The following is a 25,187-nucleotide window of genomic DNA, read 5'->3' as shown; positions in this document are numbered from 1 at the left end:
GGTCTTGAGGGCAATAACCCCACCACTGCCACCCCTACACTAAAAACAGGCGTTTGTATCAAGATGAATTAAGACACCCCTTCTACTTTCCACTACCCAATCTGGTGAGTCAACACAAGATCTGAGAACAGAACCAATTTAAAAGTGATTTTAAAATGTATTAATTAACCATCTACCTAAACTAATAAGACAACAATTATTTAATCATAACATATGCTTAGCATATGTGAAAACTCTTTAGGGTTATGACAGCATGCAAACATCTAATGATATTCTCATAATTTAGAGGCCAGAAACATAATCCTCCAATATGCTATAAAGTCCAACAGTGTTCAGTATTGTTCAAACTTGAAGTATTCAACAGCCAATCTCAAAGTATTTTCCACTCAGATATTTTAGTGTTTAATTTAACGCTCCTATATGTCTGGATACCAGTACAGGAACCAGTACCAAAATATGTAAAGCAACCAGCACAAGAATCAGTACAGGGATCAGTACAAGAATCAATTAAGCAACCAGTACAAGAATCAGTACAAGGATCAGTACAAGAATCAGTAAAGCAATCAGTGCCCTATTCACTAACGGAACAATACTAGAATCAATACATGATGCAGTACAAGAACCAGTAAAACAACCAGTACAAGAATCAGTACAGGGATCAACACAGGAACCAGTGATGGTTCTAGTGAGGAACTAGTGATGAATTAGTACAGTAACCAATACAAGAAGCACTACTAAAACAGTACAGAAATCAGTAACTAATACAGGAATCAATAGATTCTTGTAGAGGAACCAATTTTCAAAACTGCTCAGGTCCAACATTGGAGGCTTCAGCAGTGGCTGGTTTCTTTCAACACTTTTTTCCCACTTCTTACCAAAATTCACACGTTAATGGAGCATTGTAACAACCATGGTTTTTGGCCCGATTCTTAAGTGCAAATAAGGCTGTGCAGGGAATACTTTCTCTGCAAGGAGTGGAAAGTCTTACAAACATAATAATGTTTTCGAAAAAAATTGAAAACATTTAGAGTATCAGTCATGACATTAGTGTTCCATTCATGTTCATCTGATGACTTGAGACATGACGATGCCTGATGAAATATATGTGTATCCTGTTATAATGTTACATAGTCAAACAAGATATCTCAATAAAATTAAATTAAATTAAATTTGACTTAAGACTGTACACTAAATAATCAAGATAAAACAATGAAATAAATGAGCAAGTTTTTTTTTTACTAACGTTTAAAAAATGAATAAAATGCTAGGAAACAGGAACAAAAGAAAACACTGGAAATGTAATGTTTATAGACATTATGTTGTAACCATGGGCCATATGAACACTTTTGAAAGATAAAAACTGAGTAAAGATTAGAAGGATACAATAAAAACAAACCAAACTTTGAGAGGAGACCAACAAATGAGTTGACATATGCTGGTTTAAGGGTAGCAGGGGCAACACAGAAAAAAAAGTTCTTCTATATTTCAAATTGACATGACAGTTTTGTGACCAAAATGTCTTTCCTTGGGTAGGCTAGGCTTCTTTGCTTGATTTATTATAGTTGAGTGAAACAAAGATTCCTGCTTCACAACTGTATTTATAAGAAAGGTTGTACTAGGCCACAAAATATAACATGTTATTACATATAAAAACTGTTGATAACTCACATACAGGGGGTGTTTATGTGTCTTTGAGTGTGTGTGTGTTTGTGTGTCTGTCTGTCTGTCTGTTACCTTTTACGTCTATCTTCGATTGAAATGATTCTTGATGAATGAGCCCACTGGATAACGACGAGTCATAAATACATTGATTGATGACTATCTTAAATTATCAAATGAACTGTCCTTCCAATATAGCACCAAACCAAGCTAATTTAATCACAATTTAGTACACATAAGACATTGAGACAAATACAAAACTAACTTATTTTGATGACAAATAATTTCACACAACACACTTCATGACACTCTCCTCGATAATAGATAATCTAAAATATACATCTTACATTATGCACCGTAAATAGAAGCGATGCTTAATTATCACAAAGAACTTCAGAAATTTAGACATACTTAATATAAGAAGAAAATCATATTTGTGTTAATGAGGTATGACTATTAGCAAAACAACCATGTTGTTCTTATTTATTGGACTAAAACATGTCAAGACTAAAGTCACCCTTTGACATCAACATACACTAAATCTACTTATTATTACATCCTTACAAACTAATTAACCCACTAATTAACCAAACTTAAAATGAATTAAAACATGAATTTTTTCAAGTCTTAAATATGTTTCCTTGGATAATTTCACAGGATAAATATAATAAGGATAACTATGAATAAACCATTTTATACAAAACACAGTTAAGCACTAGTTAGATGAATTCGACCATGATTAATAGCTGTTACACATTGCATATTACCAAATCCTTTAAAGACCTCATCTCAACTTCAACATTTTTCAACAACAACAAAATTCCCCTTTTCCCAATTTCTTCTGTAAACTAAGTCCAAAAAATTTATTAGCACCAAAATAAATTTAACAAAGATTTAATTGAGATTAAGCAAGAATGCAAGTTTTGGAAAAATAAATGGATTAATGATGATCCAAAATACTTTGATACACACACTGTGTCGTCAAGAAAGCAAATAAGCTTTTAATTTCACTTGTAATTAAAACAAAAGTTGAATTTTGAAGTTCCTGCAATCCCAGGAAGTTTCTTGAATACAAGATGCTTACACAGGTGTAATATCATTTGTACTTAACCTTAGAACCATAGGAGCAGATGAGAATAGATGTACGAAAATGTATAGGACTGCTTCCTTATGAATATTATTATAATATTGATCAGTGTTGTTGCAATATAACCATATAGTGATAAACATAACCAGATATGACTTTGCTCGCAATATCCTTTGGAAAAGATTTGCCTGAGCAAAACACCGCCAAATTTGAAGATCAAAAATGCAACAGAGTTTACTGGCAGGTAGTCAGTTCATTTTACAATCAAGCCTAACATCATAGATTATTCTACCAAAGGAACTCAGTATCAATCAATAAAACTAGAGATAACTTACAGCAAGAAAGTGCATTTATCAATAAGTTACTGCGATATCATCTGCATTGGGTAAATGAAATATTCAATCCATTGGTTATGGATAATCCCATATCACAACAACACTATCATCTTATATATAAATCGCAAAAGTATACAAATTTTATAACAGAAAAAGATTGTTTGAACTCAATATTTTCAGTGAGTATTAAACAATAGTTTTAAATTACAGATAGAAACCTCAAAGGTTGTAGAAGACTCCAGAGAGAAATTAACTTAAATTTGTGGAACACAAAACCTTTTGTATTGGAATTAATTAGTTAATTAGGATTATTCCAATGGTTGTTCCCAAACAGAGATTTTATTTAGATTGAGGGTCTCCATTTATGTGAGAATATTACATAACAAATATATACATCCCAACAGAAAGTTGACCTTTGACACATCCAGTATTAAGTGGATGGAACCTATAGATTATAATCAATGGAACTAATCACAAAGTTTATTTTGGGATGGATAACCTCAGGTCGACATAGGTGAAAAATTTAAAAATAAGGGTATGGAATATAAAAATGTTGGTTATGTTTACAGAAAATGTTATATTAATTATCTCCAAAACTGGTGTCTTTTAAACAAACAAAAATTACACTCTTTATAATTTATAACTTTGTACTCTAATAAATAAAATTAAAAAAGCGACTTTGCTGCCCTTTAACTCAACTCATTTAGGTTGATTATTTACATAACTTCATTGTGCCTGTGATGTAAAATTTCATTAAAAGTATATCCTATACCTTTCTACGTTCAAGTCTTACAACTCACTCTTTTAAACAATACTAAATACTTATTTCTGTCTTGTAAAATAATATTAATCATAGCTACATAATAAATTAATTTCACTGAGTAACTGTATTCCCCATCTTCAAATGACAACTATGAAAGTTTCTTCACAGATTCAACTTATTTGATAATATCTGCACTTGTCAAGGACAGCATATACATATATAACTCTATTCTTTCCTGTATCCATCATGATTTTTAAACAAACTAGAACCATCCATTGAACACCATAATGGATTCCTTAACATCATCCTAATCATATTAATCTAAGTTAAAGCTCCTGTTTTTTATTCTCTACTGTTTTGTCAGTCCTCCTGTTCTCCTGGGAAGCTATATTCTCTTTGTGTTGTCTGTTCAATTCTTCTCTGATCTCATCCCTCCGTTTCTGTAATAATTCGACTCTGCTGAGGGGTGCGGGGTCACCCCCCGCCTCTCCCCTGGATGAAAGACCTACTGTTTGCCTAGTTGTTCTATCTTCTATACTTGACTGACTGCCAGCGTGTTCATCACCTTTGATTGCACTGTTGGGAACTCCGTCCACCTCGTTGACCGCTCCGCTATAATCTGGAATGGATGCCTCTTGGTTTGGATTCAGATTTTGAAATGCATTTTGTATACTTTCTAGTTTCATAAATTCTTCTTGTATTTGTAATAGGACTAAATCCATGTCCTCGGGGGCTACTATACCCCCCACTGAGGTGCTCTCTAAGCCCCCATCCTTGGACCTCTGCTGGTCCTGTTGGTAAGTTCTCCCCTTATCCGAGGCCATATATTTGAAGAGTATTTTCTCCATCCTTAATTGCAGTTCCTGTGGACTGACCTTGGAATAGATCTCTCTCCCTTCTTCCAGTTTATTTTGGTGGTTGTTAACTAAATATAAATCGGCCTCCAGTCCTGCATACTGCAGTAAGTCTTGCACGTTGTCAACGTTCACAAAGACTTTGTCTGGTTTACTAGTCTGTTTGCTGCCCTCTTCTATCACGGCAGCGTCCTCATCCTGTGATGCATCTGCAGTGATGCTGCCCTCGCTGAGTTTTATTCCAGCCAGTTCCACCTCATCAGGCATCATACCTCCCTGAGATGTGCTGTCTGTAGGTTGACGAGGTAGAGTGGTCTGTAGCCCCTCACTCTGAGGTCCTCCAGAGGGGATAGCTGCACCTCCGTCATCTTGTTGGTAATATCTGGCATCTGGTGTGCCCACATTGGCCCTCACTGGTGCAATTCCCAGACGCTCGTCCATTTGCAGCTGTATGTCGAGGATGTTGATCTCATCTGTAAGGGTTGACGTTGAAAGAAAATGAAAAAGACAAAATGAATCAACATGTTTGGAGTGTTACTGACATGCTTTATTGTTTGAAATGAGTAAAATAGAACATAGTTTGTGGGGGAGTGGAGGGCTATAAATAACCTGATATTCAACATTACACAATTTTTCAAGCTTTGCATATTACTGTCCATGACAACTTCAGATGACTTGAAATAGATACATAAGTGATGAATAACACACAATAAACATAATGTTTAGGTTATCAAGAGATATTAAAGGGATTTGGTTTTTCACTTGAAGTCCTTGAGCACATTCAGAAGCAATGTTGGTCTGATTTATGTTACAAAAAGACTGCACAAGCATCTACAATGTAAAACTTAGAGACCATAAAACATTTAATATAATTATATCTTGTGGCTAATTAGAGGAAGGGTTGTCATATGCAACTAACACCCAAATACTCTAGAAAAGGTAACTTATATAGATGTTACAGGGAGGGTTGTGAATTGAAGCTAGCACCCAAATACTCTATAAATGGTACCTTATACAGATGTAAGAGGGAAGGGTGTGATGCTTCAGGTATGAAATGGCAGGAAATAGCACAGTAGGGGAAGTGAGGTTATATACTGTACTCATCATGTAATGAGTTTTAAGTAAAGTGATCAACATCAAAGTGTACTCAGTTTTAAGTTAAGTACTCAACATCAAAGTGTACTCAGTAAAGTACTCAACATCAAAGTGTACTCAGTAAAGTACTCAACATCAAAGTGTACTCAGTTTTAAATAAAGTACTCAACAGCAAAGTGTACTCAGTTTTAAGTAAAGTACTCAACAGCAAAGTGTACTCAGTTTTAAGTAAAGTACTCAACATCAAAGGGTACTCAGTAAAGTACTCAACGTCAAAGTGAACTCATTAAAGTACTCAACATCAAAGTGTACTCAGTTTTAAGTAAAGTACCCGACATCAAAGTGCACTCAGTTTTAAGAAAAGTACTCAACATCAAAGTGTACTCAGTTTTAAGTAAAGTACTCAACATCAAAGGGTACTCAGTAAAGTACTCAACGTCAAAGTGTACTCATTTAAGTACTCAACATCAAAGTGTACTCAGTTCTCAGTAAAGTACTCAACATCAAAGTGTACTCAGTTTTAAGTCAAGTACCCAACATCAAAGTGCACTCAGTTTTAAGTAAAGTACTCAACATCAAAGTGCACTCAGTTCTCAGTAAAGTACTCAACATCAAAGTGCACTCAGTTCTCAGTAAAGTACTCAACATCAAAGTAAATACAGTTTTAACAACTTACTCAACATCAAAGTGTACTCAGCTTTAAGTAAAGTACTCAACATCAAAGTGTACTCAGTTCTTAGTAAATTATTCAACATCAAAGTGTACTCAGTTCTTAGTTAAGTACTCAACATCAAAGTTTACTCAAGATTTCATCTTACCAGCTGACTTAGCCTTATCTACGACAACGACATCCACTCTTGCGTTGTTCTGCAAGGCATCCACTAGAATCTTTCCTTCCTTGTAGAACAGGAACACAACCCCAATGTTGACATCATCTGTGCCGTCCCCAGACATTGCAAATGTTGCAGAGGTATCACTGCTGGACGATTCATTGTTGTCCGTTATTATCACTCCCAGAGCACCGAGCTTCTCCAATATTCTAGCCTGAAAATAACACAAAATAATCAGCAAGGAAAACTTAAAACACTTAAAGATTTCCAATTAAGGAACCAATGAGTAGCAGAACCAACAGTTCTGGTCCTGTGCGAGATTGTCAAGATTTATTTTCATATTCCTGTGAAAAATAACAAACATTTACAGAACAGAAGTATTATTGAAGACTGAGTGATTCAAACTCAGGTCATCAGTGGTGAGCAAGTCTAACAATATCGTGATCGCTTAAAAGATGAGCAGCTTCAGGCAAAAAATTCTCTTTTGTCGACACTCTTTCAAAAACAGTGTTAGCCCCCCAGCTTGTAGATCTGTAACATTTTTAATTGTTAACCCATTAAACAGCTGAGGCTCATCAATTAAAGTGACTGAACTATTAAGTCTAATAAAAAGACCATTAGGTCAGTTCCTAAGATGCAACATAAAACTCAACAGGGAAAAACGTGATAATTTTGTGTCCTGAAATGACATGTTCCCATTCACATTACAAATTTTTCAAAGGGAAAATGGTATTAAAACACATCAAAGATGTTCTGTTGTTCACATGCTGATGAAAAAACATGGTCGGTTAAGTTGTTAGAATTTATTAAGAATAATTTAATGGATTAGCGTTAAGGAGATCACATCCTTAAAGAAGCAGGGATATCTGATGTCATTTTTTATCATCTTTAGTCATATCTGGTCAATTCCATTACTTCATAACAGGATTGTGACAATTATTCTTGTATCTACTCCTGACTGATGGGATCTGTCTGGTGATATTAATTATGACACCAGGGCCATCTGATGGGTGGCTTCAGTCATCAATTTACTGGAAGATAGTAATAATTGTTACCTTTTCAATGAACATACAATTTCCTCGCTGGGCCATCACTATTCTGCCTTGTACTTGATCTTTGTTTACCAGCTCTGTGCAACCATGGAAAGGATTGGCTTGTACTAATGATCCAAGGATCTGTCAACAACAACAAAAACAGAGGGTAATCAAATCAGCCAAAAATGTCAATAACATAATTAAATCAATATACAAAATCCTTAAAATGTAATTCAATCCCACAAGGTTTTACTCATCAAACTTGTAACATGTCTATCTAATGGAGAACTGTTTAACTATTAAAGCAATATAACAATAGCAGAAGTCTACATACAACTAAAGGTCTAACCAAGTCTCAGGATTAACAAAGCAGAGCAAGTGAAAATAAACACATCAGTCCAAATTTCATTCTGAATTTTTGCTTTGTTGCTCATAATTTCCAAATGAATTTTCCAAGATTATACAACTAAATTTGATATGAAGCACACATCCTTGAAATGTAATACATAAATCCTTGAAATGTGATGCATATATCCTTGAAATATCATACAGTGACTGATTGATGTCATGCTGTTCAGGTTTGATGGCCATCAGTATTATCATACAGCTACTGATTGATGTCATGCTGTTCAGGTTTGATGGCCATCAGTATTATCATACAGCTACTGATTGATGTCATGCTGTTCAGGTTTGATGGCCATCAGTATTATCATACAGCTATTGATTGATGTCATGCTGTCCAGGTTTGATGGCCATCAGTGTAATCATACAGCTACTGATTGATGTCATGCTGTTCAGGTTTGATGGCCATCAGTATTATCATACAGCTACTGATTGATGTCATGCTGTTCAGGTTTGATGGCCATCAGTATTATCATACAGCTATTGATTGATGTCATGCTGTCCAGGTTTGATGGCCATCAGTGTAATCATACAGCTACTGATTGATGTCATGCTGTTCAGGTTTGATGGCCATCAGTATTATCATACAGCTACTGATTGATGTCATGCTGTTCAGGTTTGATGGCCATCAGTATTATCATACAGCTACTGATTGATGGCATGCTGTTCAGGTTTGATGGCCATCAGTATTATCATACAGCTTGATGTCATGCTGTTCAGGTTTGATGGCCATCAGTATTATCATACAGCTACTGATTGATGGCATGCTGTTCAGGTTTGATGGCCATCAGTATTATCATACAGCTTGATGTCATGCTGTTCAGGTTTGATGGCCATCAGTATTATCATACAGCTACTGATTGATGTCATACTGTTCATGTTTGATGGCCATCAGTATTACCATACTCACCGCTTGTTTTTTACTGCCGTCAAGGTCTGCGCCGAACTGTGCCGGGCCGGCGGCCAGGACAATGTTTCTCAGAAGATCAGGTGATATTATTTGAACTACTCGTGGATGATAGTCAACATCTGTCAGATTAAATAAAATACCTCAATATATTTAAAGAGACTTCATTTTATTATGAAAACAAAAACCCACCATTCCAAAATCTATACTTTTCCTGATTGATGATACTGATAACAAACTATTCTGTTTGAAAATTTTTAAGAGAGGGAGAGGAGGTATAATTTTGGTTTCTCTCTAAGATTACAACCTGCTAAAGTTATTATAATAATAACCATATGTATATATTCCGCTGCAGTAATTGTGGTTGTTAATGTAAATTACCATAGAGTACTGACAATTAATACAAATTCACAAATGGAGACTGAAAGTTCAGTATGTAAATAGTTCTCTTCCTGGAGCAATTCAGAAATATTACAGATAGTTGGTTAGAGTTCCAGAGGGTCTGTTGTTTTTATAACCCAATCCAGGCAGATTCACTTGAGCCAAACCTACATTTGATGTTGAAATTTGCCACAATTGTCGGATAATTTTTCTCGACTTTGAAAAGAAAGTTAAGGTGACTAAAAACTCAACCTGTTAATTTTGATAATCCAGAGGAATCTAAGTGAGAACGTTGACAGCAGTTATCAACTTCAAAGTGCAAAATAATAATACATTCCATTCAATTACTGGAACTCAACATTTGACTAAATGAGACTAAATTGTTTGTATCTCTCTATTTGTGAGCAGCAATATGGTTGTAATAACATAGATATCTGAGTCATACTAATGAGGAGTAGGACTTACTCTCAGCTTGCTGTGTTTTGGTTATTTCAATAATCTCCTGCATAAACTTAATTCCATATGGTTGTAATAACATAGATATCTGAGTCACATTAATGAGGAGTAGGACTTACTCTCAGCTTGCTGTGTTTTGGTTATTTCAAAAATCTCCTGCATAAACTTCATTCCATATGGTTGTAATAACATAGATATCTGAGTCATATTAATGAGGAGTAGGACTTACTCTCAGCTTGCTGTGTTTTGGTTATTTCAATAATCTCCTGCATAAACTTCATTCCTTCTTCTGCATCTGCTGGTGTTTCAGCCTTGAGAAGCAAAAAGAAAAGATACAGAGATGACCAAGCAGATCTCACACCCCCAGGAAAGTTATACAATGCTAGACAGGACCCCAGAGCTCAAAATAGGTCCCCAACAGTGATAGGACCAGGCAAAATGCTAGACAGGACCCAGTGCACAAAATAGGTCCCCAACAGTGCTGAATAGGACCAGGGGAAAATAACTACATACAGTGTTTGAATCTGAATGGAATGTTTCTATAGAGCTCCAAAAAACCCATGGAAGACTGGTTCTGAGTGTAACACCCGCCCACCATGTTACAAAACTGGACCCTTTATTTACTGAGGACTGGTCCATAATAATAGGTCGGTAATGACTCACCTTGGAAGCACTGTGCATTAATTGTACCCGTCCATCGTCTAGAGTAACTAGCTGGATACCCATCTTACCCAGCTGATGCATGTGTTCACTGTTGCCAGGTACAAACTCTGAAGCTTTTAATCGAGGTTTGGACGGCCTGCAAAGGGAATGAGATGATTATAATCTCATGCTCTTTAATTTTGTCCATTAATTAGTCTTATATCTTCCTCCATTTCATATTCATTTTTCAACACAGTAGTACATTAACTGTGTGCCATACAACACAGTAATATAGTGACTCCTCACATTCTTTACAGCTAAATGTAAATATGACATTGGGTGATACACTAGGACAATCCATTTTCATGTCCCTAGCTTAATTGTGTTTTACACCTTAAGTTGCCACTAAACCAGAATTCTTTTCAAATAATGTGTCAAACCTCTTGCATAATGAATATTCAAGTTTCACCAAATGAATGAACAGCAAAACAATATCAAATCAATAAATATATGAATATGCAAATAATTTCAAAGATAACTTACTTATTGCTGATCTCTGTTTCTTTGTTGGAAGTTGGGCAACTTGTAGATTGTAAGCTAGGCAAGGAATTCCTTACAGCGGCAGAATATAGCTTACCGGATGGAAAATGAAATTCATGACTGGGGCAGGACCGTTCAGAATTAGTAGGAGGAGAATCCTTCGAGGGACTAAAGTGGGACTGTAAGAAGAGACAGAAGATCTGACTTGATATAACATGCAAACGGAATAAACAAACTTGCAAGTTAGTATATGCACCTTCTTAAAAAACTTCAAAGCTTATATAACATTATTAAATCTAACATTAGAAAGTTGGAGTGGGTTGGGGGGTATACTTTTCTTTGACATTTGTGTCTTGCATGATATTTTGCCTTCACAAAATATCAATTCCCTTTAATTTCCTTTTCCAAAAACAATCTGGCAAAATTATAAAATCCAAACTCTCTTTTCTATGAAATCATAAAACATTTTTTAAAGGTTCCTAACATGTAATTGACTCACCTATGAACTTATAATTAGTACAAACGATTAATTATTTAATCAAATTAAGGCAACTCTGAACCTTCTCGACTGAAGCTTATTTCTCTTTTGCTATTTTTACGATCGTCATCATTTCATTCAAATTACTTTACGTTTTAGCTAAACACTTACATCACCATAATCCAAGCTACAATTTTTTTTATCTCCGTTTAATCTTTTTAACGTGTTTCACAACAAAATATACCCAAGAGAGAGTAATAATACCAATACAACAAGTACAAGTAATGAAAGCAAATAGGTTGAATACTTACAGCCATCTGGGTTGTGGTGCTGTTCACCTTATAATTAGCTAAGGTCAGAGGTAGGAGGTGAGCCTCTGTAGTAAATAGATAGTCATCAATTGGAAGCACTAAGTCCTGAGGCTCAGAGAATAGGAGGAAGAGGTACTTGAAGGTTTCTGCTAAAACAAAAGAATCCATCCTGAGGGGGGGGGGGGGTGAAAAAAGAAACAGAATTGAAATAAATAATTGCTTACTTTAATATCTTTACAATTTCAGATCTGCTGGAAGAATTGCTAGAAATATGGTCATTGTTCCCCTTCCTCTGCTATTTACAGATTAAAGTGACAAATTTAGAGAAAATGTATGTATCGACGAGAAACCATGAAATATTCCGATATCAGTCAAAAGAGTAACTTTCAAAAGTTACAAAACTGTAACTTTCAAATATTTCCTGTGAAATAATATTTCTTGGCTACATTAAATTACCAACATTGGCTATACATTGTAGATATAAAGCAAGTATTCACTTCCTTACTAACCTTTTCTGTACCTTTTACTCCTTTGAACTCTAATAATTATATTTAAAGATTATTAAACAGAAATGTACCCTACCACTAAATTATATTAAATTAGTAGTAAGCTATTCATATGAGCAGGGTACCAACCTGTCTTCGTGACTTCCAGTTCGGACATCCTTGATTCCAGCAAACCCGCATGGTACCCTAGCGTACTTCTGTAAGCTGTCCATAACATCTCTACCAACCTCTAGGTAGTGAGGGTCGTTAGTGGCCTGAAGAATAAGTTGAACAAAGAAACATTAATGAAACAATAAGAAACGTAGAGCTCATGAATGCTGTTAACAATGTCAGTCACAATGTACTAACCATCTGGAATAATATGCATGCAGTAAAATGGCCACTCCCACTCAGGTAGGTGTAAACTGTAAAGGATACAACACATGGAGGATGATATTAAACATGAACTCACCTTGTAAAGAAAGTAGGTACTCTCCACAAATTCTGGCCTCAAGGGATGCTGACCCCAGTAAACATCGTATTCAGGGGTGAATGCCTGCCAAATAAGATTAATAAACTCTTGTATGGTCTCAATCGGATAGTGTTCAAGATGTGTCCTATTGGGACATTTAGAGCACACAACAGAGAAAAACAATACAGGGACAAGGTTATAAATAGTCTTGACAAGTCAAATGAAAATGATTTTAAATAGGATTAATAGCCACTGTTTAAAGGTTAATGGCTCACACCAAACAATGCTAGTCACAGGGAACACCTTAAATGTGTATAAGTTTACATGGCAATGTTTTAGGTTTACCATAAGATGGCTAAAAGTTGTCCCTATTACCAACTGCCAAACACCTTTATTGAGGAGAGACTTGTCAAATTGTGCATCAACTTTCTAACTTCTAAAGAGTACAGTGGCATATGAGGTAATGAGGGAAACCATTTGGAAGGCCAGAAAGACCAACCATGATCTAAAGAAACTTCAAACAGCCTGTCCCAAACTAACTATAGCTTTTAAGGCAGCGGTCAACAGATTTGAGCAAAAATTTCATAATCTGAGTAGATACTAAAGTCACAGAAAAATGCAGTCCATTAGCTAGTCACATTTCACTTCAAATGATGATGAAAATATTAATTATGTTGAAAATTTCCACTTTGTTTCTTACATGTGATGAAAATTTTATGAGAGCAGGGTTGACAGTTTTTAAGAATTGAAGGTGTTCACATAGGTCTTCATTCTTAGAATTTTGTTAGGTGAAAACCATCTGGAAGTGTGTCTTCGTTTCATCAAATGCAGTATTCAATTTGCTATGTACAGAAAGAAGGTTTGGAATAATTGCTGGAAATTGGCAACAAGATGCAAAACTGCTACACTAAATTGGTTGTTTCTTAGAATCTGAGAAATAAAGACAAATCCTGTTTTCTAACCTCTGGAAGAAATTTATGTCTTTGCGTGACCTGGTAGAGCATTTCATGCGTTTTAATGGCAGGACCTATGTCACCAAATAGCACCTGCGAGAGAACAAAATATTTAGATCAAATGAAATAAAGAAAGTATAAAACCTGTCCTTGCATCAACTTTTTCGGAGTCTAGTGAACAATTCAAAGGAAATAACAAAGATACTACAAAACACATCAATTACTAAGTCTGTCAAAATCACAGCAGAATATAACTACTTTCATATTTGTGGGACACAAACTGTTCTGGATCCATTAATCGGTTCATACGTCATAAATTGTAAGCACTCAAATGGTAGACACATCTCTAGGTAAGGTTGAGGACTACCAAATTATTTAGGAATATTACACAACATAATCAGAATGATCATAATGACATTGGCAACACACTTATATTACTAATGAGAAACATCCTGGCCATAGAGGGTGCAGTGCACAAATGTAACCCTGCCTGTATTAATTTCACAGGCCAATGACTGACACTTTAGGAATCTTATTAATGGTATCCTACCACGATAATGAAGACTTACCTGAAGTCCAGGCCAAAATGCAAAGAGAGCATCCATAAAGTTCCTAGATTTTGACTGAGGCCTGTGCATATGAACATCAATGAAGTTTGGTCCTTTGTTGATGTAGGTCATTATAGCATCATAATGCTGCAAGAGAAAGAAGATACAACACCACCTTGATAAACAATATACATAGAGAAGTAAAACTATGTGATGGCACACACTGATAATGGAATGGCACAAATGGATCATAAAATGGTTCAACCAGTTTTTGAGTTAATGGTACATAATGGAATGGTATACATAGGTAATGAGATGTAACAAACAGATCATTGGACAGAATAAGATCAAAGAGTATAACAGCCAGATCATAGGACGATATAGCTATTATGCAAGATGCCATGGCAACAGAAAGAACCTGTGATATCCTCGTCTTTAAATTTAAAATATTCCTCCTTCCATTGAAGTAAAAACCTGCATAGTCAAGAAAATTTAAATGTTACAAGAGTTTAATGATGAATATCTTCAACATAAAACCAAATCAAGCCCAGAATCTCATTAAATCTTCATATGAAAGTTTGGTTATCAATATTTTTTTTTTTTTTTTTGTAGCTTTCCAAATATTTGCCAATAAAATGAGACATACCGTAGAGAATCTTTCATAGTATCCATCGTCACCCAGGAGGATGTAACCTTTAAGAAGATATTCATAGTAGGAGTCGATGCCAGCACCAACTCCACTATCTGTAAACCAAGGACAAAACATTACAAATATTAAATTATAAGTTTAAGTGACATATGTTTGAAATAAGTCTACCCTTTAAAAGTCTGTATGAAGCATAAATTTCACCATATCATTTGTCAAGCCCCCCCCCCCCCTTCCTTCCATCAAAGCTGCCTTACCTGTCAACTCCCTTGAATAGGGTTTGTCATGTAGGGTTGCTTTACCTGTTGAATATTTATTAGATGACAACATGGATGTCATCCACTCCAGTAAGCCTTTGCATTGAACACATTGTTTGCTGTAAATTATTTCACAGTAATAGTAATTATACCAAACAAACCTTGTTCATCTTTACTTAGTTCTGCCTCGACACATTCAGAAAATTTTTCAGCCGGAATAAGAAGTTTTTCATGTCTATTCCACAATATTCATTGTGCTATGATCAACATAAGATATATACTATAATACGGTTTTTAATACAGTCATGATTGCAGCCTACCACAGAACTTACCCCTCCTAACCCAATCTCATGTATGAATATTTATGACAAATTCAACACTTAACTCTCCTAACCCAATCTCCTGTAAGAATATATATGGCAAATTCAACACTTACTTCTCCTAACCCAGTCTCCTGTATGAATATTTGAGACAAATTTAACACAAACACCTCCTAACCCATTCTTCTATATGAATATTTATGACAAATTCAACACTTACCCCTCCTAACCCAGTCTCCTGTATGAATATTTATGACAAATTCAACACTTACCCCTCCTAACCCAATCTCCTGTATGAATATTTATGACAAATTCAACACTTACCTCTCCTAACCCAGTCCCCTGTATGAATATTTATGACTGTGCCTACTAGGTTACTGCTCCTCTGTCTCTTGGCCCACAGAGTATGCATTACGTGTTGTGCTTTGTCCTGTAGGGTGAAACAAAAACATTGATAGAATGCTGTAAACACAGAATGATGTAAACACAGAATGCTGTATCCAGACACAGTTTGTAAAATAAGTTAAGTTCATTACTAACTAGCTGGATGCATACAATAAATACATTAACAAAAGTTTGCCACACTATGTATACATGGTAACTTGAACTCTTTATCTACTATTGACTGCAGACCTATTCATCCCCTCCCCCCTCCTACTGACCCCTGCCATCCCTGCCATGAGGAAACCCACAAGGACAAATTTAACATAACTACTGCCTTGAGATAGCAAGCAATATCAGTATTCTTCAAATTAAAAAAAAAAAGTTTGAAACTTTGGCTTTTTAATCCAAACCTGAGTACATGGCTAAAATATTTTGCAAATTTACGTACATTTAAAAATCCAGCAGCTAAGCTATAGGCTCATTTGTCCAGCTAACCTCACTAAATAACGTGTCATATCCAAACCTTCACTGTATGCAGCCTAGCCTATATGAATTGCCCACAGTGTGTAACTATATACATTACTACTATATACATATACTATATACATTCAGTGCAGCATTTCAGGATTCCAAATACATAAAATGAAGTAAATTATAACCAGGCTTGAAAGAGCAAAGATGTCTACATACCTCCCCCCAAAAAAATCATATTTGGGTAAAATTTGGATTATATTTCATACTCAACTTTCTATCAAAATTTAATATTAAATAATGAAATAAAAATTTCATATTTATTATTTTGTATAACAGTTCAAAAACATTTGAGAAAGGGCCTGAGTGATGAAATTGATAGAAACAAATGGAATTCCTGCAAATGTTTCATTGAAGATAAAGTTAGACTCTCACCTCAAATATAGGGTCGCCTGTTAATCTGCTTAAGGCAGAGAACTCTAAGAGCATGGAACCAGCACAAGCTGTACAAGTGTCTTTCTCTTTCCTGTCTTTACCAATACCATGCCGTAAATTAACCTGGAATCAAACAAAATAATTATTAAACACCAAATTTTGTCAGTTACTTGAGTTGTTTTTATTTCCTAGTGAAAGCAATATTTTGTAGATGTTCCATAACTTAATGATGGATGTTTTACAGAATGGTCTCAGTATCATTCTTCTGTTTATAATAGTGAGCTATACATACTCTTTACATACTCTATCAATGGTGTACCTCATTACCTTGTCTAGGATAGGAATATTTTTAAGTTTGTTGTGAAGTTTTTGTAAAGTGAACCCTCCCCCCCCCCTCTCCCCCAGCTCTCACCTACAAACAGTTTTTTTCCAAACTGACAGCTGCACATCCATAATGTCCTGACTGTTTCAACTAAATTTGAAAGTTTCTCCGAAAGCTTCAGTTCTGATTTTCGTGCAATTGATGAATTCATATGACATTTAACAAACCTCAAACTACACAGAAGGCAGTGATGGGTAATTTATTAACTTAGGTTTTGTTTATCACTCTTTTGCTCATGAATTAGGCATAGAGTTCAAGCAGGCAAGACTGTCTGGTGGTTTCACAGTGTATGAACACACTGAATAGGCCGTGCAGAATCTTACCTGGCAGAATCTAGGCTACCTACGAGAACCAAATAAGATGGCTTAAACCCAAAGGTAGTAACCATTGGTCCTTCATATACATGTCCTTAAATAATATTAAGAGGACTTACCCTTGGATAGGGAACCCCTGTGGTGGTGTTGAATGCCGGTAGAAGACGGTATCCAAGATCTTTAGCCATGTAGAGAAGTTCATCCTTATACCAAGCCATCCGGTTGTGGCTTTTTCTCAAACTAATTGCCGAGACATGACCCCCAAGCAACCCCCTAGGTGACAAACAAAATTACAACAATGCCATCAACATTTCATTACTGTACAACATACCATGAGATAACAGTCATACATGGAATGTCTTGCACATGTTCCAAACACCCTTCAGGTTTCAAGCAAGCAAGAAATATAATTAAAGCAAAACAAACATGACAGTATGTACAGTGTCAGTATGTATAATCATATGATGATGATGAGGAATCCACATTAATACTACATTAGTTTGAAAGAACAGAGTCTGTATTACTTACCCAAGTACTCTTATATTAGTTTGAAAGAACAGAGTCTGTATTACTTACCCAAGTACTCTTATATTAGTTTGAAAGAACAGTCTGTACTACTTACCCAAGTACTCTTATATTATTTTGAAAAACAGAGTCTGTATTACTTACCCAAGTACTCTAATATTAGTTTCAAACACAGAGACTACTATATCCGTGTCAAAGGTCACATCATGCACTACTCGATGTACTGCATCTTCAAATTCATCTAGGAGTCCCAAGACTGCGAGAGTGTCCAAGGAATCAATAAGGGTAAGGGAAAATCTGAAAAAAAAAATTTAATTGATCAAATTATGTTATTAATTTGAGTAATGTAACAGGCAAAATATTACATTACGATCTTTAAGTGTTAATGAACACATTACACCTATATGTACACATTACACCTACACATTATTCCTACATCTAAACATTACACCACAATACATCTACACATTTTACCTACATTTACACATTATACCTACATGTACACATTACACCTACTGTACATCTACACATATCTACAAAGGTGTTGGAAATCAAGTAGCGGAGGTTGCTAGTAATTTCACATCTTGTTGTACTGCTAAGTACTATGTACATGTCTTCATCTACATATAATGTAATTTATGACCAGGTTTAACACTTCAAATGTTTCTAAGAGCTCTGTTACTAGTTTAATTGATATATAGTTGTATAGGCTGTGTATAGCTGTTGATTAAAGACTAGGTTTAACGCATCAAATGTTTCTAAGAGCTCTGTTACTAGTTTAATTGATATATAGTTGTAAAGGCTGTTTATGACTGTTGATTAAAGACTAGGTTTAATGCTGCAAATGTTTCTAAGAGCTCTGTTACTTGATTAATTGATATATAGTTGTATAGGCTGTGTATAACTGTTGATTAAAGACTACTGTATGTTTAATGCTGCATATGTTTCTAAGAGCTCTGTTACTAGTTTAATTGATCATATATAGTTGTATATATATATATATATATAGGCTGTCACTGTGTATAACTGCTGCTCAAAGACCCCGGTTACCTTCCTAGGGTGTCATCAATATCTCCTCTGCTTGGTTGTTGACCCCTGACCCTGCCAGTGCAACTTAATGGCATCAATTCATCTGCAGGGTATGCATATGTCTGTCACAAAAGAAATATTAAAAAATAGGGATAAAATAACAGATAAATATTAAATGTCAAACAAAACTTTAACATGTTGTCATATTGATTACATTAAGATATAAAAACAGAACACAAACACATGACAATGAAATCATAATTATTTCAGCTGATATCTGTACTGTAACATACTGTATGGTGCCAACAACCAGGAGGACTTGCTAATGGGGCCGACCTAAGAATTGACAAACAACCACCAGGAGGACTTGCTAATAAATTCTATGCACTCAAGACTCTTGATGAATATATTTTATTAATGAAGATATTGACACAAAAATCCATGTTTTTCCTGTTGATCTGTACATTGACAAGCTGAAATAGAGGATGACAACACTGATGAGTACTGTTCATCAAATTGGAATAAATGATTCACATTGCATCTACAATTCTAAATTTGAATTTGGCTACAATTGAAGCCTGGATAACATGATGTACTATATACATCAGGGCACTTCTGACATGAATATGTTATTCACTTGGGCTGCTCAATGCAAAATAGCCAAATGAATTATCAGGTCAACAAATAACTATAAAGTAAATCTTGATATTCTTCAACCTAAAGAGATTATTGGAAACAGTAAACAATTCTGTAAGAACAACTTACCATATAAGAGTTGTAACCATGGAGAAACATCTCTAGAACTTGTTCTCTGCAAAAGAACCAAACAAATGCTGAAATTTTATTATTTGAAAAAAACGTCCCTAACGGTTCAACATTTCGAAAGGATAGCGGATGAAAGTGTTGTTTTTCCATCTTCCAAGTAATGATACCATAACGTATGATCGGAAGCCAGCTATAGTGTTTAATTCCCATTTAATGTGGTTTATAGTCATCAAACCAACGAAGGAACCCTTCACAATTTCATACCTTTAAGTACAGTACCTTTAAGTACCTTACTACCTTTACATAAAGTCAGTACTGGGTCAGATCCAAAACCTGTCAACCTGTCAGCCTCTGCTTATAGTGCTGAAAGCCACCTGATGAGTACCTTCAGCAAGAGTGAACCTTTTCATGTGCTATAGCAATTCATTTTAGGCTAATTCAATACTTTCCGTCCATAACATTCCGTCCATAACAATTCCTATTTCAGGACTTGCTCTTTCCCTTCTTATAATAAATTCAATTTTATTTGATATTATTACACATACTGGCCATAAGTATTAACTTATAACACACACTTCACAATTGAAGAGTTGATCTTAAATCAGGACAAAACCTTCCATCCATAACGTTGTACATTCCGTCCATAACACAGAATATTGGTTTGGGGTAGTGGGTTAATGGAGGTACATAGAAGATTATGAGTGGGAGTATGATAAAGCTTAGGTACCAGGCCTGTAATGTAAAGTACCTTATACTTTGAAATCCTGAACACTTCACAGAGTTTTGACCCACTATGAAGGTTGGTGGGAATTGATCATTTTTCTGATTCCATCAATAACGAACACCTAATTTGCATATACAGACTACTGTAATATTGCACCACCCAATTAATTTTTTTCTGTTATATGGTATCTCCCAACTTAGAACAATCATGCATACCTCACCAAATACTAACTCTCACACTATTTTTGATGGGACTTTATCTCTGTGAATTTCCGTCCATAACATTGGCAGAGGTTTTGGATCTGACCCTACCATTAAAAGTCACTGACCAGTTGCAAAATAAAATCTTCCTACAGTACATTAAGTCTTGTGACTAATCAACAGCTTCTTAAATTGATATAACAATCCTGGAACAAAATATTTGATAAGTGGTGACCTGTTGTATGGGACATTTGCAAAGTCACTTTTATTTTCCTGCAAAAAGATGAAGACTTAGACTGTGAACTGGCTGAAGATACAGTACTCGGTTTTCTTTACCTACATTTAATCCAAGACATGTATAGTTGATAACTAACAAATTTATCGAATTGTTATTGGCAGAGTCCCGAAAACTGACTGGTTTAGAGAATTGATGAGCGACAATACGTCAATACTCTCATTAGTTAGCATGTAACAAACTCAGTGACATGTGTAATGGTAACAGTTTGCCATGCTGTAATGGAACTGGCCAAGGAAAATTTGCAGAGTTCAACCATAATTTATGTGGTATATATAATTATCACTTTTGTCATTCCAAACTGAATAAGATTGGCAGCTAAGACTAGGTTATCCTATGAAATAATGATTTGAGTCAAATGTCTATTTAACATCAGCTATTATTTTGTACCCTAACACAGCTTAGACTGATAAGGGAAGTACAGTACCTTGTCCCTAATATGGTAATACTAGCTGCTACTGTAAACAGTTAATAATAGGCCAACATGTACTGTACTAGACACATGTGAACACCGTCACATAGATTCCTTTTATGGAACAGAATTTGACTGAACTGTATCATCAACACAATCACAAATTACAGGGACTTCCTTATGCCTGCAAATGCTTTGTTTTAAAACTAGGCACAAGAGTGCCCTGGGTTCATGCTGGAAGTGTTTTTTTAACACGTGTTTCTTGTTTAACTTTGCTACAGTATATATGCTAACATTGTAAACATCAAAGGATAACATCAACAACAATCTTTTGGATTTCTTTTGTAAACAGTTTTCTGTTATTCCAGCCACAGACCCTCCCAACAGAATACCAACATTTCCACATGGAAAAGAACGGGCAGGGAGTGTCTCACAATGTAGGTCACCCAGGGCCACGGGGTCATGCACCACTGTCACTCACCTGCAGACAACTGTCCCTCCCTCCTTGCCAGGTTTATTCATGGGCGATTAATTTTTGGACTATCATAGACAAGTAAACAGGTCAGAAGTTAGGCCTAACATCTTCAAATAAATAATGAGCCTTGGCCTTATGAGTAAGGGTGGGCTAGTACTTAGTAGTAGTAGTATAGTCAGTATTGCGAAGTTTGGAACATTGCGAAGTTCGGACACCACTAATACACGATTTCACCATGACACCCTACAGCAAGAGCCAATTTCACGAAAAATAGGAAGCTACAGTTATTTTCTCTCCAAAATGACCCCATCATATCAAATATTGGTTCCAGTCAGTTTTAACGGTGTTTCCAGATATACTCTGATAACATCAATTGTATTGATGGTATTTTAAACTTGTTGTCTTGAGTTGTCGTGAGTTGTCGTTAGTTGTCGTGAAATCGGCCTGTTGACGCTAATTAGTGTGACCTCAGCCTTAAATAAAAGTTAAGATTAGTTAGTAAACTTAGACTTGGTCAACTATACTAAGTTATACTCAATGTTAGATTATTACTAGGCTAGACAGGCTAGAGTGAAACTTTACAAACTGTGTTACTTTTTTAATGTATATAGCCAAATTGATTGACACAAATTACAATTAGTACTAGCAGTCGTACCACTAGTACTTTAATTGGCTAAGCTAGGCTACATCAACATGCTCGTATGTATGTCACGTGAAGTCAGTCTAGGCTAGGTTATGATAGATCATCGTGTACATAACAACCGAACTTAATGCCTAGGCTAACTGAAACTACACTGTGTACACACAAGGTAGTAAACATAAAGTGTACTGCACCTTGCTACTGCCTTGTCCAATGTAGTGAGTCCTCCGCTTGCTCTGAAAAGCTGGCAAAATATTAAAAGGAGAAAACAGGCAGTGCTTGAGAAATTTGTCTCCATCATGACATTTTTGATCACCCACCCTAAGGAACGAAGAGAACCCCGAAAATCGGGGTAATTGTGAAACGCCGGGCCTTTGGGGACACGTAACGCTTAGTCAAATCGGTTCCTCTATAGAATATATGTACTACCATAAATGACTAGTAAAAATGCTAGATAAAGCTCGGTGATGCAGAATGAACAGTGTATAGGCGTGATTTCTTGATCTGCTAAACTTGTTGTAACATCTGCGACAAAGCTTTAGTAATTATGACGTAGAGGCAACAACTTGATATTGCCAACATGTCACGGCTGCATTCGCTTCATATAAACCTTCTCTGGCAGGTATAGAATCCAAATATTTATCCATTGTCCATTCTAAGTTCTCAGTGCACGAGTCCATATCCAACTAAACAAAGGCCTATATAGTGTGTTACTTTGTATTTATTAGACTTCCCTGTTCGACTGCCAAACACCGCATATGTTCCTTTTCAACTAATGCATAGTCACTATACTGTGACTATTAATATATATATATAATTCACGCAGTTGCTACACCCAAATTGTTTTACCATTGTGATATCTTTAAATCTTGGAAAAAAAGCAAAGAAGTTTTCAGCTAGAAAGAGATTCCGGAACCAGTGAGTTACAAATATAATCTTTAAATCTTGACTGACATCACATCTTCGCCACACAATGACAGTGAACCCCAGTAGGCCTACCAATAGAACGCCTTGCACCAGGGCCGGGTGAGAGCCATGTCGGATCACAAGGAAAAACAGGTTACCGGGTGCTCGTTTTGATATCTTGATAACTTTGGCTTAAAGGTTTGCTGTATATACTGACCCCAACCATGGCACGCTATCAAAGCAAAGTTTCTTGAGATTATGTAATCGACCTGTCTTGGTCGTAAAATGACCTCTTTTTACCAATCAGTCTGCAACGCCTGCCACATATTTTTCATGTATGAGGGTTTTTGTGTGAACGCTGTATGATTAACCACATGTAGACATGAACATATTTCCAGAAAGTGTTTACACAAAGAGCCCAATTGAGCTATGCAGGATAATTAAGTTGTATAGCCTGAGGTCGATCATTACGACCGTATATATATATATGTATATATATTTATATATATATATATATATATATATATATATATATATATATTTATATATATATATATATATATATATATATATATATATATTTATATATATATATATATATTAGCGCGTGGTGTCCCAGGAGGGTAATGCAGGTTACTGAGTTGCCAGAGTAATAATAGAGAGGAGGGTACTTCTTAACTGAGTTGACACAATAATAGAGAGACGGGTACCACTTTAATGAGTTACCAGAGTTATAAGTCGATGGATAATTTCTTTGTAAGTGGCTCTTTCCAAGTTAGAGCCTAATGGGGGGAGGGCGTGCATGCTGGAAGGGGTGCGGTGAGGGATGCGGGGAGGGTTGCGGGAAGAGGAATTGGAAAGTTAAGACCTATTAGTGCTCATTTTCTACCCGCCATTAAATTATAATAACATCGTCAAAGTGGGTGGGGATGGGAAACGGTGATTGGTTGACCCCACGGTTACCGACGTATCTATCATGAAGAATAATGCTATTTGAATGTTAGGCTTACACTCACAACATCGATTAGTTTTACAATGGCAATGGAGAATACACTCATGGAATAACAATGTGCTATTGTTAATGTCTAATATAGCAAGAAACAGACGATATGCACGTTGACATCGAATATATATTTTCAATATCTTTTTAGTCTCGTAAGAAATAACAATCGTTTTCCGGTACGGATTCAGATATTAATTCTATATAATAATAAGTAAAAATCATCATTGCTTTGTCTATTCTATCAATACTGCTGACGTCACAAGGGACGACATGTTTGGCGTTAAAAGTATAAAATATCATGAAAATCTATATCACTTCATTTTATGAGAAGACAAACTTACAACAACAACAACAAAAATCGAAAATTTATGTAGACAATGTTCACAATTAAAAAAAGGAAAGTCTTTAAAGATAAGAAAGATGAAATATCACAAATATTAAATTGCAATTGTTGACATTGATGTAAAACAAAGCCATCATCTATGTAGGTCAGACTACTATAGAAGTAGTCGTACAGACTGGTGAGGCCTATATAATTACGGAAAAGTAATCTATAGAAAACAACTGAAAATGTCGGGTTTAAAATACATGGTTAAACTATAAACATGTATGCATAGTATACCACATATATTGAGCGTTAATAAATAGAGAGATAAGAACTTGAGGAATATAAGTATATTCAACTAAAGATGAGGTTTCAGCATATTAAAGGTGTCTCTAGGTCTGCAAGGGTACAGTATAAACTTCTATATTTCACTAGATTCTGTGTTAA

The 25,187-nt window shown here is 35.4% G+C and overlaps 1 protein-coding gene across 1 annotated transcript; it reads right to left on the bottom strand.

The window, feature by feature from the left end:
• Positions 1-137: 137 nt before the first annotated feature.
• Positions 138-23,089, bottom strand: LOC139963520 (ER degradation-enhancing alpha-mannosidase-like protein 3). The gene is made up of 20 exons (XM_071964357.1): positions 22,701-23,089; positions 19,761-19,806; positions 19,017-19,117; positions 18,111-18,263; positions 17,561-17,714; positions 16,746-16,868; positions 15,780-15,885; positions 14,879-14,976; positions 14,254-14,379; positions 13,694-13,777; positions 12,732-12,815; positions 12,410-12,534; positions 11,775-11,943; positions 10,989-11,164; positions 10,467-10,602; positions 10,033-10,114; positions 8,970-9,088; positions 7,679-7,798; positions 6,612-6,837; positions 138-5,171 (listed from the first exon to the last, which is right to left on the bottom strand). Exons 1-20 carry the CDS (start codon positions 22,805-22,807, stop codon positions 4,171-4,173), a joined length of 3,336 nt encoding a protein of 1,111 aa, XP_071820458.1. The 5' UTR covers positions 22,808-23,089; the 3' UTR covers positions 138-4,170.
• Positions 23,090-25,187: the final 2,098 nt, after the last annotated feature.

This window comes from Apostichopus japonicus, chromosome 22 (genome assembly GCF_037975245.1).
Source record: "Apostichopus japonicus isolate 1M-3 chromosome 22, ASM3797524v1, whole genome shotgun sequence".
Taxonomy (NCBI): Eukaryota; Metazoa; Echinodermata; class Holothuroidea; order Aspidochirotida; family Stichopodidae; genus Apostichopus; species Apostichopus japonicus.
This window is presented reverse-complemented; position numbering and strand designations above follow the sequence as displayed.